At 35.7% G+C, this 17,630-nt stretch overlaps 1 protein-coding gene across 1 annotated transcript in view; it reads right to left on the reverse strand.

The window, feature by feature from the left end:
• Positions 1 to 17,630, reverse strand: part of LOC148956446 (uncharacterized) — a 46,447-nt gene that overhangs the window by 6,218 nt on the left and 22,599 nt on the right. The window contains exons 3-5 of the mRNA XM_089095358.1: positions 13,264 to 13,338; positions 11,107 to 11,258; positions 2,503 to 2,662 (exon numbers count right to left, since the gene is read on the reverse strand). Of these exons, the coding sequence (XP_088951484.1) occupies positions 2,503 to 2,662; positions 11,107 to 11,258; positions 13,264 to 13,338 (387 nt within the window). The remainder of the gene's footprint in view (positions 1 to 2,502; positions 2,663 to 11,106; positions 11,259 to 13,263; positions 13,339 to 17,630) is intronic.

Raw genomic sequence — 17,630 nt, forward strand, 5'->3', positions numbered from 1 at the left:
GTTTTAAGTTTTAACGTCGTTCCTTACTTTCAGTTAAAAAAACTTGTTTTTTATATTTAATTTTACGTCACTTAATGAGTTACAAATCTGATTGCTCGGGGTTTGTATAGAATTATTCATATCAGAGCTAAAAGGAGACGAGCGTAATTTCACGGGTGGCACGGGAGAAAGGATTCGCAACTGATTTAACTACATTATTAGGGTGTCAGTAGTAGCTGTTTTTTTTTGTCAATTAATTTCTGAAGGTAACATATATCAGATTGGAGTGATTCGTGGGCATTTCGTAATGGTAATAGATCATTCTGAATAGCTGAGAGTTGATTCTCAAGAACGGAACATCTGTTAGTTAAAGCTGAGATTTCACTAACGTGTTCAGAACAATTCGTGCATGGGGTTTTATCCTTACTGCTGGGCCTAGTTACTGTCTTATTTTGGGGACTAGAAGTCCTTGGTGCGACTATGGGTGTGTTTTTGACAAAGAATCTAGGTCTAGGGCTCGCTCGTGGCGTAACTTTGCCCGAAATTTTCATACCGCTGGTAATTGAAGGTGAAGTGGGGAAGTCACAATTTAAGCACAACCATACTGGTACTTTCTCTTTTGCTCCAAGCGTGATCCTTGCACACTTGGGATGCCACCATTGACTACATTTGGTGCACTGAACTGTCCAACTGGTTGCTGGGAAACCAGTCAAGTGTTTATGATTACCTATTCCACACGAAAGGAACAGTAAACAAAAATATCCTTTGCTCTTTAAAGACAACACAAAGGACAAGTTAGACTCCATGCGACAACCCGCAGAAAACTAGGAGAAAGTTAAAGCAACTATTTTGGAATTTGACACATTGGCAAGGACTTACAGAAATGATCACGATCTACCTAAGTCATTTAAAATCTTACCAATAAGTAAATTATCATCAACATGATCGCCAAACAGCTTCAAGGCCATGAAATGACATTCTAGGCAAAGGACGGGAAAATCAGATTTAATAGAAACTGGTAATATGGAGTTGAGGAATTTGTATGTCATGAATTGTACTACTTTAGCCTTAAAGGGACAGTAAATATAATAGCAATAAAAAATCGTAGAAGTAAGAAAGGTAGGTTAGGGCCCTAATACAGCTTACCTCTAATGATGAATTCTTTGTTTTCACTTTTTACAAGGAAAAACAGAAGAATAAAAAAAAAGCAAAAGGTTGCATTGATTTAGGATAAATATCTAATCACAGGTTTCCTCGGATATAAATGTTTACGGTTGGTCTTGTTCCCCAAGTTATAGAAGCATCCTATTTGTGTTATTTGATCAGTAACATTCAGCCTCAAAGGGGTTCTAGCAGAAGATCGTCAGTTTGGAGTAGACAGGATGACAACTTCAATCCCGTGTTCACACTTTTCGAAGACATTCTACTTTGATAACTACGACCTCATCTAATAAGATAGTCACAAAGCAATATAGACTTAAGCAAATGATACACACTTGTTTTGAAATTAAAACGAGAGTGGGCAAATTAAAAGTAGTTGTGCTGTAAGTGATATTAAAAAGGCTGTTGAAAAATAAGTTGTTTTCTAAATGAATTTTAATGATAAAATTAATAGGATATAAAATTGATAAAATGGTATTAAATCATGAGTATTAGTATTCTTATTTTTTGTATTTTAATTTTCATTAATGTGTGTTAAGGAAGGAGCTGAGTGTTGAGTATTCCGTTAGTGATAGCAGGATACATGATATTGTAGATATGTTTTGTTTTTATTTTTTAAACCCCTTCTGAGGTAAAAGTAAATTTTAATTTTTCCGACCTTGTAGATTTTTTTTTCATTATTACAGGCTTCACGGCTCCATCACAAGTAATGGTATGCCGCTATTCCCGGTAATTGCCCCGCTTTTTATTGTTGAGGTGTTAAATATACCTTCTCTTGAACGCCTCGATACAAGGATTTTCAGATGAAACTCGCTTTCAAGTATTCCTGGCGACGTGTACCCTCCACAAAGTAGTCCTCCCGTGATGTATTTTTGCTAATTGATCGAAAACGCTCTACTCCATCTGGAACCAGTTCTGATAACCTCCCCAGATGGAGGGCAATGCATGTATTTGTACAACATCAACATAGACGAAACGTAAAAACGATTCAGGATCAACTGCAGGGGTTAGGCATCAGAGTTGCTAGAAATTGCTGCGCGACCTACTCGGTTTTGGACACTTTGATGAGGAGCGATGTGGCCAATTGAAGTACCAGTAAAGAGAGGTTTCCTCCTCCATGTCATTAATCATCCCTCCTCCAGACCATTCCCGAGCATTTAGAGGGGATTTGGTTATGGTAAGTTTTTTTGTTAATAATTTATATTAAGTAAAATGGAAAAAAGTAAATAAGTGGCCTCAATCACCTTTTATTACGCACACGCTCATTAGACTGTAATGCATAATATAAAGTAGCTCAGCTTTACATGATGCTTGCTCTAAATCAAAACTAAGCGAATATTCAGTTAAAGATGTTCTACTTACTTGTAATATTGCTAATAATACAGTAAAAACAGTAGACTGAAGAAACATGGAAAAATATACGATTGCCACTAGTGAGCCTCCATACACAGATGTAAATAGCAATCTTTCCCGTGCAAAAATGTAATTAGCAAACGTGGTTGGTCCCTTCAGAAAGATAAAACTGAAAAAAAAAAAACATCAAGTGACAGAAAAATACTTTTAAGCTCTATTTTCAGAAAAAGAACTCGACGACTTGTATTTAATACAATCCTGCTGGCAGAGTCCATTTCTTTTTGAAAATTGTGAATAAAACAATTTATACATAAATTGTTGCATGACGCATGACCACGTCTAATGCTAAACGGAAAGCAGGTCATCCACTGCTGGGATGGGAGGGTGTCGTAAAGAAAGATTTAAGTGAAATGGGAACTTCCGGGGAGGGTGTAAAGAGGGATGCTTTGAACAGACTGGGATGGAGGCAGAGCGTGCGTACCTGTGTTGGCCTCAGGCGGGTTGATGCTGCGGTGAGTTGTTAGTAGTAGTATTCAATTGTAATTTTCTGAAATATCTAGACTCCACAATAGCACAATTATCGTGTTATTATTTAATTTAAAGTCACAATTTCCTTTGCAATTCAATGAGATATATGGCTGTTTCTTGTTCCGTGTCTTTTTCTTTAGCTGTTCAGAGTCATTTGTCATTTTGTGTGATTTAACAAGTGTCATAGATGCTAAATATTAATTCCTCCTTCTATCCTTTACAGACTCTAAAATAACATGTGCTTCATTAAATTGTAATTTTTTGTCAAGCAGTTTGTCATTTTGTGCAATTCAATTCAATTCAATTTATTTATAACCTGTCAAAACAGAAAAGGGCACAAGTCCCCTAAATGACAGAGTACATAAGAGAAACAAAAGAAAAAAGACAAGAAAACTTATACACTGAACAAAAACAAATAGTTTTTACAATAATAATAATCATAGACATAATCACAAATCATATATCATAATCACAAGATAAGAAATAAATCAAAAGACATAAAAAAAAACTCATAAAAATAAAGAGCACCAATCATGATTTAGTTTACTGGCGGAATGTTTAAAATCTTCTACTCCTTTATCAGTAGTTATCGAAGGGAAAATGAGCTTAATTTTTAGGGACAAGAATGAGTTACTGGTCCAAGGGGGAACATGTAAAGGAATTTAGCCAATTTAAAATAAAATACGGTTAGCAAGTTTTTTTTTTTGAAACAGGAAAAATTTGCCCAATATTATACAGAGCAAGAATGTGAGGCACAGTTGTACTATTAGAAAGTTTGTAAAGAGGGAAATGACTAAGGTTTGTAACATTAGAGACCATTGACACATAAGCTAACCTTGCCTTTTTTTCAAGATTTTGAATGGCAAGCTTAATAGTCTCCTTAATTGAATTTCCAATGGGCATTCCCAGGTAAATAAGGTTTTTAGAGAGGGAGATACAAGTTTCAGTAAGTTGGAGGGATTTATCAGAGTATCCTTTGAGGTTGAAACCGACAGCTACAGTTTTATTTTGTGCAATGTTGCATGCGTCATAGATACAAAAAAATTACCACTCCTGGGGCAGATATGATGTAATTTATGCTCTTGAAAGGTGCTCATAAATATGATGTCACTCATTTGAATTTTTTTCCCCAAAAAATTAAGTCTCTTAACGGATTTTTTCAAACTCGTGACCTATCTAGACCGTTTTTTTTAGGCCAGAAACTGCCAGGGTGTGAATTTTCAAAAAAAAAAAAAAAGAAATGGAGCCGTTTAAAAAAATATATATACACACATAAACAATTATTCCGGCTGATGTGATAGCAACTTCTACAATGAGGTTCTTTGATGTTTAAATACATTGTATACGCATTTTTAATGCATTGAAACATTTTATCATAGGCAGCACAATAGCCTCTTAAGAGTCAAAGTGATCGGAGGGCAGTTGCGCCCCCCCCCACACACACGTCGCATTCCCTGAAATGCATCTAATAGAAATTTTGAGAGAGCCATTTTATTTAAAATAGTCCGAGTGTTGTACAAAAAGACCTTTGGGGTTGCTACAAAAGCCCAGAGCATGGGGCAGGAGGTAAAAATTGGGATTTTGGGACATTTAGAGTGTTTGTGGAGTGGTTGGTTGCATAAACATTATAGGAGGCTTATTCAGTTGAAAATTGGAAGTTCTAATTTCCTTTTAAGAGTCAAAAGTGATGGAGGGTAGCTCGACTGCCTCACCCTGGACCCCGACTGCCCCTCTTTCCACCAAACGAATCTGACTGAAATTGTGAAATAGTAATTTTGCTCAAAATAATCCAAAGAACATATGAAAATGCCTCTAGGGTTGACACAACCCCCAGTGTCCTAAGGATAGGGTTGTAAGTCATGCCCTTGGGGGCAAACAAGGTTTTTATAGAATGGGTCGTCGTATAAACTTCAGATGGGGCTCATTTGATTTGAAATTGGAAGTTATAGTGCCCCCATTAAGATTCGAAGTGATTTGAGAGCAACCAGCCCCCCCCCACGCTCATCATTTTTGTTCATTCACAGAGCTCTATTTTGCTTTTGACCTATGCTTATGTGTAGGTTATCTGATATGCCAATTGTATTTCTTCCTCGGTTTACCCATAACAGCGCTATAATACGGCATAATAGGTTTATAATAGCGTTCGCTATTTTTTGGGGCTAGTGATTACGCCGATTTTGGGCTATACGTTCTGCCGAAAACCTGGTAACCGTGCCCCAATCTGTGCATTAAAAGACATCCAATCAAAACTTGGAGATAGTAATTTTGTTCATTGTTGCCGAAAGGTCCTGAAATTATGTCTTTGAGGAAGACACCCCCGCCCCCACAGCTCTCAGGGCAAGGGTTGTAAGTTATATCCTGGGGAAATATAAGGTTTTTATAGAAAGGGTGGTCGTACATACTTCGGAGGGGACTCATTTGATTTGTAATCCGAATTTCTAGTGCAATTTTTAAAAGTCAATGTGATCAGACGGCAGTTACCCCCCCCCCCCACACACACACACGTCGTGTTTTCTCGAAATGCATCCAATAGAGATTTTGTGACAATCATTTTATTCAAAATAGTCCAAAGATCATATAACAATGCTTTTGGGGTCGATGCAAACCACCAGAGCCGGGGGACGAGGGTTGTAAGTTATGCCGCGGGGGCATTTAAGGTATTTACGGAAGGGATGGTCGTTTAGCTTTAGAAGAGGCTCATTGGTTGAAAATTGGAATTTCTAGTTTTCTTTTAGGAGTCAAAAGTGATGGAGGGCATTTAGCCCCCCTCCCCTCCCCGACAACCCCTCTTTTCACTAAACGCATGTGATTGAAATTATGAGATAGCGAACGAGCAGAAATTGACATGAGTAGGGCTCAAAACCCCTATGCCTTCCCAAGGCCAGAACATAATTTGCACTTTACTGAAAAAAAAAACAAACTAATTTTAAATGTTTTCACTTTTATAACTTTAATAAACCAAATATTATTAACATGTTAAGGCATAAATATCAGCATATGTGCATTAAACGAACAATGCACACTCATTTGTATTTTTTTTTCAGGAAAGTGCAAATTATATTCTGGTCTAGGGAAGGCATAGGGGTTTTGAGCCCTACTCTTGTTAATTCATGTTCGTTTTGGGTTACATTTATTTATCGATGCTGATTTGTGGTAGGTTTACACTTGGTAGATAATTTCATTCTATTTTTGCTCATTTTTGGTTTAATGGAGTTCTTTACTTTTCTTTGAAAAACTTATTTTGTCGGAAAAAAGTTTTTTAATTAATTGAAATAAACAACCGAGTCAAACTCAAAATGAGCAAACATTAACATAAGTTGGGCTCAAAACCCCATTTAAAATGGCTGATAACAAAACTCCTGGTAGCGCATTCTCCCTCTTCCTCCGAGAAATTTTCCGAGTACCCTTATGATTCCCCGCCTCACAGTCTCCACCTCCGTCCTGATGAGTAAATGCAATACTTCATGCTACGTAGAAAAAGATTGTCACAATGGGAGGGATACTATCACCCCCTCCCCCTTACCGCCAATAATAAAGTAAACTAAAATATCTGGGAACTAGGAGGGATTAGCCCCCCCCCCTTTCCCCAACTCACTCTATACTAATCTGAAGGATCAATGAGTGCTAGGATATTTAAGCATTGAAAAGCACTCTTTGGGGCATCGACCCCCCCCCCACAAACAAAATGACCAATTACCATATCTAGTATGGGCTACGTGACTTTTCAGGCAAATTGTGCAGCAATACTTCCTCTGCAACTGGGAAGCTCAGTTTTATAATGTTTGGACACTTTTAGATCGATTGAATATTTCAGAATCTTCAACCGATAGCAACTTGGTCCTCTTTGGAACAAAATCATAGTTTGGTGCCACAATATGGCAGGAAACGCCACTTTTTTTGGCACAATCTTTTTGATCACTGAAAAAGGGAACTAGAACTTTTAACTTTCGTTCGAATAAACCCTTTCCTGAACCTTCAAGGACAATTGGTTACATATAATTATCCATGGAGCGAGAAAAAAAAAATCACATCCACGTTTTCTTTTATTCTGAGCGAAAAAAACGGAACTCCACATTTTTGTAGATAGGAGCTTGCAACCTAACAAGTAGGGTTCTCTGGTGTGGTGAATCTAATGGTGTGATCTTCATTGAGATTACTTGACTTTTGAGGGGGTGTTCCCCGCATTTTTCAAAAATCAGGCAAACTTTCTCTGCTTCATAGTTTTTGATGGGCAACATTAAATTTAACGAGGTTTTATATTTGCATCAAAATCAGATTGAAAACCAATTTCTTTGATGCATTAATTGTTATTAAAATTCTTTTCTTAGAGTTTTAATTACTATTCGCCCAGGTCGCTCCTTGATTACAGTTACCACGGACTGTTTGACTAGATCTTTTTCGTTGACTACTTTTTGAATGTACAACTTTTACTAATTTTTAAAGAATACTAAAGAAAGAAAAGTTTAGCGTCCAACAAAGCATCTATTTTTTTCTAGTTTGATTAAAAATGACGTTACATCCTCAGTAATCATTCTTTTGGAAAATAAATGTAGGATATCTATTTTTAAAGTTTTTCTCTTTAAAGCTCAGGCTTTTGCACCTAAGGTTTTTGCTTATTTCCAGTGAACTTTGTCCATATCTCACTTGGAGTTTTCCGCTATATACGTATAACACTATTTAAAATATATTTTTAGCCGTTTACCTGTGGATTAAGTAAAAGAATGCCTACAATGGCTCTGATAACCGTTATATCTGTCTGCGCGAGACAAAAGCGAGACTCGCACCGACACGCACGCTGAGCCTATACCACTGGTCATTGTTTGACTCCTATGTGTGAGTTTTTGTGGAGGTGGAGACACGAAGGAAAGGGCATGTTTGAGGAAATATTGCGCAATATCGTCGAGTATTGGCCATCTTCATCGGGTTAAGCAGGTAACCAACTTAAATACTTGGTATATATATATATATATATATATATATATATATATATATATATATATATATATATATATATATATATATATACAACAGAAATGCTATAACAAGGGATTTTTAGCAGTAGTAAACGTCTAAAGGAAAAGGTCCCCTAAATTTTTGGTGATGAGTTAAACGTTGCGGGAGACGTAAGGAGCACGAAATAAGATTTTTGAAAACCTGGATGTCACGAGATAATGACAAAAAAATGACAACATATTTTTCTTTTTAATCATACCCTACGAAACACCTGAAAACATACGTGTACGACTAGGAGAATCAGCCAGGGATTCTCTCATAGGCCCACAAACATTTAGATTAAAAATCCATATTTGCAAAGGTTGTCGTCCTTCTTCAACGGTTCTAGGCGTTTACCCCCCGGAAAATACCTCCTCCCCCCCCCCCCCGTGGAAAATAAGGCGTTCCAAATTTGAGTTTTATTTAAGTATTTTCCATAGGGGGAACGGATTTTGGTACTTGTGTATTATGCGCCACTCACTCAAGTTTACGCTCTGTAAAATTCGAGAACAAGCCAGTTTTTTAGTTAGTTTCTTCGTTACTTTAGAAATATATTTGGGCCACAGATTTGTATATTAGGGGGGGGGGGTCAAGCATATCAGGTCTGCATGCAAAATGTGTTTGGTACAATTATTCTGCATATTAGATAGATAGATAGATAAGTGTATTTTAAAGCCAAATATACGGCCATGAACATAGTAAAATAACATAAATGAAGGCACAAACAAAATAAACTTTGATCACCGATCATCATAAAACACTACATTAACTTAATAATAGTACTTAATACTTGGAAAAATGGTCATTGAAAAAAAAAACACTTAACACTTGGAAAAGACACAAAAATGAAACATTACATTTAATTTATTCTGGGATTTTTTTTTTTTTTTTTTTTATTTATTTTTTTTTTAGTTAACAAAATTTCCAGATACTTCCCTATTCTTCTGTAATTTTTTGGTGGCCATGCCTATAAGAAACTGTTTTCTTACTTCAAACTGTCCTAATACTTTACCTCCACCCCCCTCCCACTTATGTGCAAATATGTAGCCCAAATTATATATTTCCCATCTATTCTGTCACTAAGCTGCAAAAACTGTCTCGCGCTAAGCTGCAAAAACTAACGAAGAAACCGGTTTGTTCTCGAGTTTTACATAGCGTAAACTTGAGTGAGTTGCCCATAATAAACAAGTACCAAAACTCCTTTCCCCTACCGAAATAAAAAAAACTCAAATAAAATTCTCAAATTTGGAAAACCTTCTTTTCCACGGGGGGGGGGTGTATTTTCCGAGGAGGGGTATTTACCGAGGAAGTAAAGTATTTGGACAGTTTGAAATCAGAAAATAATTCTTTCTAGGTATATAGCCACTAAAAAATTACAGAAGAATAGGATATTTTAGGACATTTTGTCCAAAATGTCCAGGTATCTGGACATTTAGTAAAAAAAAAAAAAAAAAAAAAAAAAAAAAAAAAAAAAAAAAAAAAAAAAAAAAATCCCAGTTTAAAGTAAATTTAGTTTTTCATTTCAGTGCTTTTTTTTTTCAAGTGCTAAGTGTTTTTTTTTTTCAATGACCGTATTTCAAGTATTAAGCACTATTATTAAGTTAATGCAGTGATTCATTTAAGTATTTTATGATGATTGGTGATCAAAGTTTATGTTATTTGTGCCTTTCATTTATATTATTTTACTGTGTTCGTGGCCGCATATATGGCTTTAAAACACACTTCTCTATCTGTCTATCTAATATGCAGAATACTTGTACCAAAAACATTATGCCTGCAGACGCGCTATACTTTACCTCCACCCCCCCCCCTAATATGCAAATCTATAGCTCAAATTTATTTCTTAAGTAACGAAAAAACTAACGAAAAAACTGGTTAGTTCTCGAATTTTAAACAGCGTAAACTTGAGTGAGTGGCGCATAATACACAAGTATGAAAATTCCTTCCCCCTACGAAAAAAAAAAAATCAAATAAAATTCTGAAATTTGGAAAGCCTTATTTTCTACGAGGGGGAATTTATTTCCCGGGGGTATTTTCCGCGGGGGAACTTTATTTCCCGGAGGGTATTTTCCCCGGGGGATTTTTTTTTGAGGGGGGGGGAATCGCCGGGGGTAAACGCCAGCCACCTTCTTTAACATAGGCTGTGCGCGCCGAATAATTAAAAAGAATCCTTTTGTACCAGAACCTCTTTTCTTTTTTTCTCAACACTAGATAAACTAATATGACTTGAAAATATATTTCGCAAACAGAAGACGCTAATGCTGACGGATGGACTGTATGGGTATAATTTTGTAACTAATCAACAAAAGCAAGAAACGCTTCAGTCAGCTTTGTATGTTTCCTCAATACATCAATCTATGGCATATGTGCTATTCTTTTCTTCAATTATTTCAAACACTTAAGCATGAGATCAGAAAACTTCGTTTTGTTTTCTAGATATAATCATACGATTTTATTTGGTTTAAAAATATTGAGTCAATTTTCAACTGGGTTCCTCATTTAAAGCAGATCCAGAAAACGTACAAACGAAATATCCATTCCTGGATTTATCTCGCCAGTAGAAATAAATTCGGAAATAATGCATTGCTAAGACTGAAGTCTTTTAGGAACAAATTCCTTAAAATATTATAAAATTACCTAAATATCTTTACTAAACACGCTCCGTTTTTTCATTTATTTAACAACCGACGTTGGCTCTTAACATTGTCGATCTACATTCAACCTGTCAACAAACGAATAAACAAAAAAATAAATCATGCCAGCATTTTCTGTTGCCCAACTTCTATAAGGAATTAAAAGCCAAAATCGTATTTCCCCACATCCCTTTGCTCTGATCAACGCTTTCCCTCTGATGTGCAAAAACACCCAAGATCAGCAGTAATGTTGCAGTCTAGCCCCTTACAAAGAAAACTAGGCTAATGTTTATACTACTACCAATAGAAGTGAAGCTTGATGTTATTCTTGCCCAAGTCCAACTTCTAAAACCGCGATGAAACGAATTTGATAAGGGCAGCAACGCCAAATTAACAAGTGATTAATTTTTAGACGAGCTTAAACATATTATAGAAGAAAACATGTTAAAATAAAACATACCTGGTCATTAAAAAAATACTTCCAAGAGTGTATAATGCAACAAATTTCCTAGCTTTGAAAACCAAAAGCGGAATGTAAAAAGTAGCGAAGCCAAAACAGAATACACTAAGAAATAAACATGTTACGAATCCTGTGATACGCTGCATTCGAGTCTGAAAGAAGCAAAAATAAATTTCTTGCATTTCAGTAACATACAATCTTGAAAATTATCGTGAATCAAGTCAGTGGAAGTTCACAGCTTTAGACACCCATTTTTTTTGTTCTTTGTATATATATATATATATATATATATATATATATATATATATATATATATATATATATATATATATATATATATATATATATATAAATATATAAATATATAAATATATAAATATATATATATATATATATATATATATATATATATATATATATATATATATATATATATATATATATATATATATATATGTATCATATATATATATATATATATATATATATATATATATATATATATAAAACTGTAAGATACTCGGAAACATTTTAAGTTTCTACATAGTAATAGCTTGATGAATTTGAATAACAGGGTTTGATGTAAATTTATATCACCAAAACAGAAAAAAAACTGCACGAGTTCAGCTATCACCCCCCCCCCCACAGGGCTTCTGGTCAAAAAATGTTCCTCCTATTTATTACTAGAAGAAAAAGTTTGATAATAGGGCTCCAAGACGGCCCCTTTTCTTAAGCAATTTCATGCTTTAATTTAACTTCAATTTAAAATTGGTCCCTGCCAGCATGCCTTTTATTACGGAACTTTCCACTTGAAATCAGAAATATGACTTGGAGAAACGTCACCCTAGCGGAACAGCTTCAGATAAATCTATTATTCACAAAAGTAAAGCTCCACTTCAGCCTCCCTTCCGTAATCTCTGAACAAGCGAATACCATCCCTTTAGGCCCAAGATAAGAATTATATCTGGCTGTTCAAATTTTAATGTTACATTCCAGGCATAAGCGCGGGATTTATTTTAGGGGGGGGGAATTATAAAAAAAACAGATTTTTGTGATAGTTTGAAGAAGATATACGAAAGAATTTAGGATACCAGCCGGGAGGTGGGCTCTCCCTGCGTACGGGCCTCTCCTATATCCTCCCTTTGATTAGTAAATCTAAATAAACCACGTAAAAGAGCTTTATACATTCTCACCCCTGCACAATTTCATAGCAATGTTGAAGAAGATGCGTTCACCAGTTTTTACATAAGAAAACAATTGCGTCTCTGATTCAAATCCAATGAATTACTTGTCGTAGATGCCGTTATAGGCGCAAACTGGCTTCACGTCATCTGAAAGTTTGTTAATGTTTGCTTCTTATAGCGGTTTTAAAATTAAAATATGTATTTCAAATTATTTCAGTTCCATTTTAAATTAAAAATACTGTAGAATAGTAAATTCTATGAATACTGTAAGATAGTAAATTTTCTTCTTGCTGTTTAGTTCTGCTGAGATTAAAATTGCCTAATTCTAAAAGATTAGGTTAATCTATACTGTTGTGAACAATTGAATTGGAACACAAATATACGCACCAATGGATAAAAATAGCACTGAGGTATGGTGGTACCTTTTATGCATGGCAGTTTCCTGTGCATGTTAGCATTTTTAAATATATAGATTTGTAAAGTTTTTTTTGCCAAACGGATCATCGTAATTTTTGCTAGCTTAAAAGCAACGCTTGTGAAATGAAACTCAAATTCTAAAATAAATAAAAAATTATTACAGACCTACATAAAAAAAGAACTTGTCTTTATGCTGATTTTAAAAACACAAACCTCATTAATTATAGATTCACACATGGAAAGTTATTAGCATGAGAAAAAATGCAAAAAAAAGGAGAAAACGTCCCCAAAAAGGGGCGCTTAAGTTTTAAAGTTACTCATTGCTTTTATTTATAAAAACCTTGTTCCTAGTTTAATTTACCCTAAGGTTTTCTCACTAAAAATACTATTCTAAACGTTCAGTCTTTTACTTGCCCTTACAAAAACCAAAATTACGCCCAGGCGCTGAAAACCTTAGCTACGCCTCTGGCTGGTATGTTTTTTTTTTGGCATATAAAGATAGTCAAACTTTCAAAATACTTCCCACGTTTATAGCCATAAAAAAACATTGACCTACCAGAGAAGGACACAAAGACGGAGATTGTTCCTTCTTTCTAGTCCAGAAAATATAGCTTGAAGTATCTGTTTCATCCTGCAAGGAAAAGAAACAGATAGACTGAGTTGTCAGACTAAGAAAGCTCAAAGGTCTTCTACATGAAATGATAAAACGCTTCAAAAAGGGAAAAAAACGGAAAAAAGAGTGGAGAGCAATGGTAACAGAAATTAAAATTACTAATCTGATAATCAAATAAGAAAAAAAATGAATCGACTTGAAGATGTATCTAAGAAAATACTTTCATAATAACGAACTAATGAGACAGGTCACTATTGTGCCAAATACCGTCCATAGAATATAACATATGAAAACGATAACTTTAAAATACCTAAGAAGTTTCATTAGAAAAATTTTGTTAACCATGAATAGCCTACATAAAAACAGTCTACTTTTTATGGAATTTGCATAAGAAACTAGGTGTCTACTCATTTTTTTTCTAGGGATTATCGTATTGAACCAGTGGTCGTAGAACATCGGGACGGGACTCCTTCAAATAATAATTGAATTTTTCCATGTATAAGTAACAAATAGATTATCGCAGCTAAATGGTTAAAACTATCAAATACTATTTATGCTACCTTCCACTTTCAGGAACTATACTGCCACATGGTGGCATATTGGCCCCAGAAAGTTTATACAGGTCATACAAAATGAACGGAGTAGGATAAAATAACATATCATCCATTTTATGCATTGCTTTTTCAAAGCCTTATTTTGATCGAAAAAATATTTTGGCTCATAGCATTAACATTCTCTGTGAACATTCCTTAAATATGGTCCACCATATTAACTTACTTAACTTGTTTGCGTTTTACAGTCAGAGTGGCCAGCTGGGGCGCATTTGCGGCAGTTTGGAGCACTTGTGCGTTCATTTCTTCAAATCGACGCATTTTTTGGGGGAGGGGGGGATCCTTTACTCGGCTCATTTTCACTTTTAGGATGGCGCAACTTCACGCCAAACACCAGGCAATAATGTTTACAGTCACAGTTCACCTTGAGTTTCCATAGAGTTTACCCTGAATTTTGTAACCTGATTATATCAGTTGATAGTTAAAAGAGAGTTTATTTCTATATATTACGTTAAATTATTCTTTCACCCGAGTTGGGTTGGGGCATTGTTACCAGAGCTTTATCGAAGATATTCCCCAAGTAGAGGTGGGAGAGGTGGGAATATTATAGCAGCGTTTTTCTTTTGCCGATGTATGGCCGGGCAATCATATGCGGAAGCTTTTTAGCATATAAGAGAACGCAGATTTTAGGAGAGGTCTTAATATATGTTGAAGTGCGGTACCCACATTTACCAATAAAGGTAGTTAGTGGTCCCCACACATTCAATAAACAATTAAAATAGACAATTTTTACGGTAAAAAGTGACAGTACTACATAGTTAGGCACAAAATTTTAGGCAGCAGCAAAGTCGACATTTTTATGTAAAGAAGGAGGAGGGGGCCAAAACTCTGGAAAGTATAGTTTTAGGCCATAGGAAACATCCTATACATGAGGGAAGCTGCCTCCCATCTCAACCCTCCCCTCGTTACGCTTAAGTTTGATTTTTATTTCAATGCTTCAAGAACAAATGCTACAGCACAAGGGTAATGTGATAAAAATGTTCAACTGGCACTTTTAGATTGAAGGGGACAAATTTAGCTAGTATTTCTTCAAATTTTCAGTTCAAATGGTGTGAAAGGAAGTAGGTCAAAAATGTTTAAATAACCAGCTGGTTATATGTGCTAATTTATATGTTTTGATTACAGCACTAGTCAAAACTTTCAGAAACAACACCATAGCGATGCCTAGAGTTAAGAGCCATATTTCTGCAATGTATGTTGTCCCTCAGCCACTTGGTATTGAAGCGTTGGTCCTAGAAATTTCGAAGGGGGCTTGTTCGATTGAAGATTGGGAGTTCTAGTGCCATTTTTTAGAATCAAAAGTGATTGGAGGGCAACCGTCCCCTCTGATCCCCGTATCCTTTTGTCCTATCGACCCCTTCCCCGTAACCTCCGGAGACGTCCAATCAAAAATAGCTATTTCGTCAAAAATAGCGAATGGTCCTTAGAATATACCTCCGGAATGATGTGACCCTCACAGTCCCTTGGACAAGGGTCATAAATAATGCAAATTTTCGATTGTTTAAACATGTTTTATAGTAAAAACAAGGGGCTTGTTTAATGCTGGGTGTGTGATTGACTTGGGACTTTTCGGGATCCTTCTCTGGTTACGAAGGATCAAACATTCTATTGCCGGAGAGGGTAGAGGGCCCGTAAATGGAACAGGAACCTTATTATCTCTGATCAGTTTGAAACTTATAGCTGTAAGTCCTTGGGCCAAGAAGATTTTAATGTACAAGAAAATTTTGGGGCACAGCCCCACTCCAAAAAACGGGGCGCGAAAGGGGGCAGATAGGGCTCATGCTATTGCCTTCTAGGCTATTGGTAGAATTATGAAAAACTAGTCTTTTACTGAAAACACAAAACATTGTATGAAATTACAAAATTTCGTTTCGTTTGCTGTGAATAAACAAGTGCAATCTGCAACAAAAAGAAATTACTGAAAAGAGTTTCCATCGAGGAGGAGCCGGTTTTCCCAGCATTATTTAAAAAACGATCGGAAAGTAAATAAAAAAACAGTTTTTTCAACTAAAACTAAGGAGCAACATTAAAACTTGAAACGAATAGAAACTATTACGTATATGAGGGGGTCGCCCACTGCTCAATGCCTCGCTCTCTACGCTAAAGTTTGATTTTTTTTTTTTTCCAAGTTACTTAAGAATGACTCCTGAATCACAAAGGCCGTTCAATTAGAATAATAAGCTCGTTTAAAAGTTAAAAAAAAACTCTTTATAACCAATTCTATATATAAACAATGGGCTAAGTTCATAGCTTGCAGCCCTTATCCCGGGACTGTGGGGGGCCAAGCCATCCTCAAAGACATAGTTATTAGATTTTTTGACTATGCTGTAAAAAATAGCTATTTAAAAATTTTGATCGGGCGACTTCTGGGAAAAATGAGCGTGGGAGGAGGGCTAGCTGCCCTCCAATATTTTTGGCCACTTAAAAAGGGCGTTAGAACTTTTGATTTCCGATCAAATGAACCCTCTTCCGATCTTTTACGATCACTGGCTCGATACTATCACCCTCGAGGAAAACAAACAAATAAACACGCCTTCGTGATCTTTCTTCTGGCAAAAAATGCAAAATTCTACATTTTTGTACATAGGAGCTAAAAACCTTAACAGTACGATTCTCTGGTATGCTGAATCTGATAATGTCATTTTCATTAATATCATTTGATGTTTGGGGGATGTTTCCCTCCTTTTTCGAGTATTGGGCAAAATTTCTCAGGCTCGTAACTTTGATGGGTGACATTAAACTTGAGGAATTTCACATATTTTGAACAGGCATAAAAATTTGATTATTTTCTTTATATATCTATTGTTATCAAGACTCTGTTTCTTAGGGTTTTGGTTACTATTGAGCCGTTTCGCTCCTTACTTGCGGTACGCTACAACGAACTATTTAAAACACAAAACATTGTATGATTTTGGGACCCTAGTAAGATTAAACGAATAGAAATTACTACGTATATGAGAAGGTTGCTTCTCCTCAACACCTCCCTCTTTACGCTAAAGTTTTTTAGTACTTTTAAAAAAAGCTTCTTATTGTTCTAATATAAACAAACCTTATGTTTTAGAAGTCGTTCTAAAAAATCCAAACTTTGGCGTAAAGCGCGAGATGTTGCTCCTTACTTTCAGTTGAATTTTTTTTTTACTTCTGATCGTTTTTTAAGTAATGCCAGGAAATCTGGCTCCATCTCCACGGAAAAATCCCTCCACCCCACGGATATTTTCTCCAGACAATTCAATCCTGGTAACATCTCTGCACAAAAAATTTAGTCAGCACAGAGACAGCAAGACATAAGAAGAATTTCTTATAGGAATTCTGGAAAATACCCCCAGTGTGATGTTTCCTCTGAAAAATTCACCCCCTGCAAACTTCCCTTTCCATGAAAAATTCTCCCCCACCCGAAAAATAAATGCATATTTTCCAATAACAAATATTATACGTAAACAATGGGCAAATTTTATAAGTTAAAGAACTTTTCCCAGGGGTTGTGGGGGTCATGATAACTCCAAGGGCATAGGTATTCGGCCTTTCAACTATGCTGAACAAAATGGCTATTTGAAAATTTTGATCGGACGATTCTGAGAAAAAAGGGCGTGAGAGGGGGTCCTAGTTGCCCTCCAATGTTTTTTGTTACTTAAGAAGGACACTAGAACTTTTAATTTCCGTTCGAATGGCCCTCTCCCGATATTCTAAGACCCCTGGGTC

Source organism: Artemia sp. Qi Xiang Cuo, chromosome 1 (assembly GCF_049724085.1).
Source record: "Artemia sp. Qi Xiang Cuo chromosome 1, ASM4972408v1, whole genome shotgun sequence".
NCBI classification, from domain to species: domain Eukaryota; kingdom Metazoa; phylum Arthropoda; class Branchiopoda; order Anostraca; family Artemiidae; genus Artemia; species Artemia sp. Qi Xiang Cuo.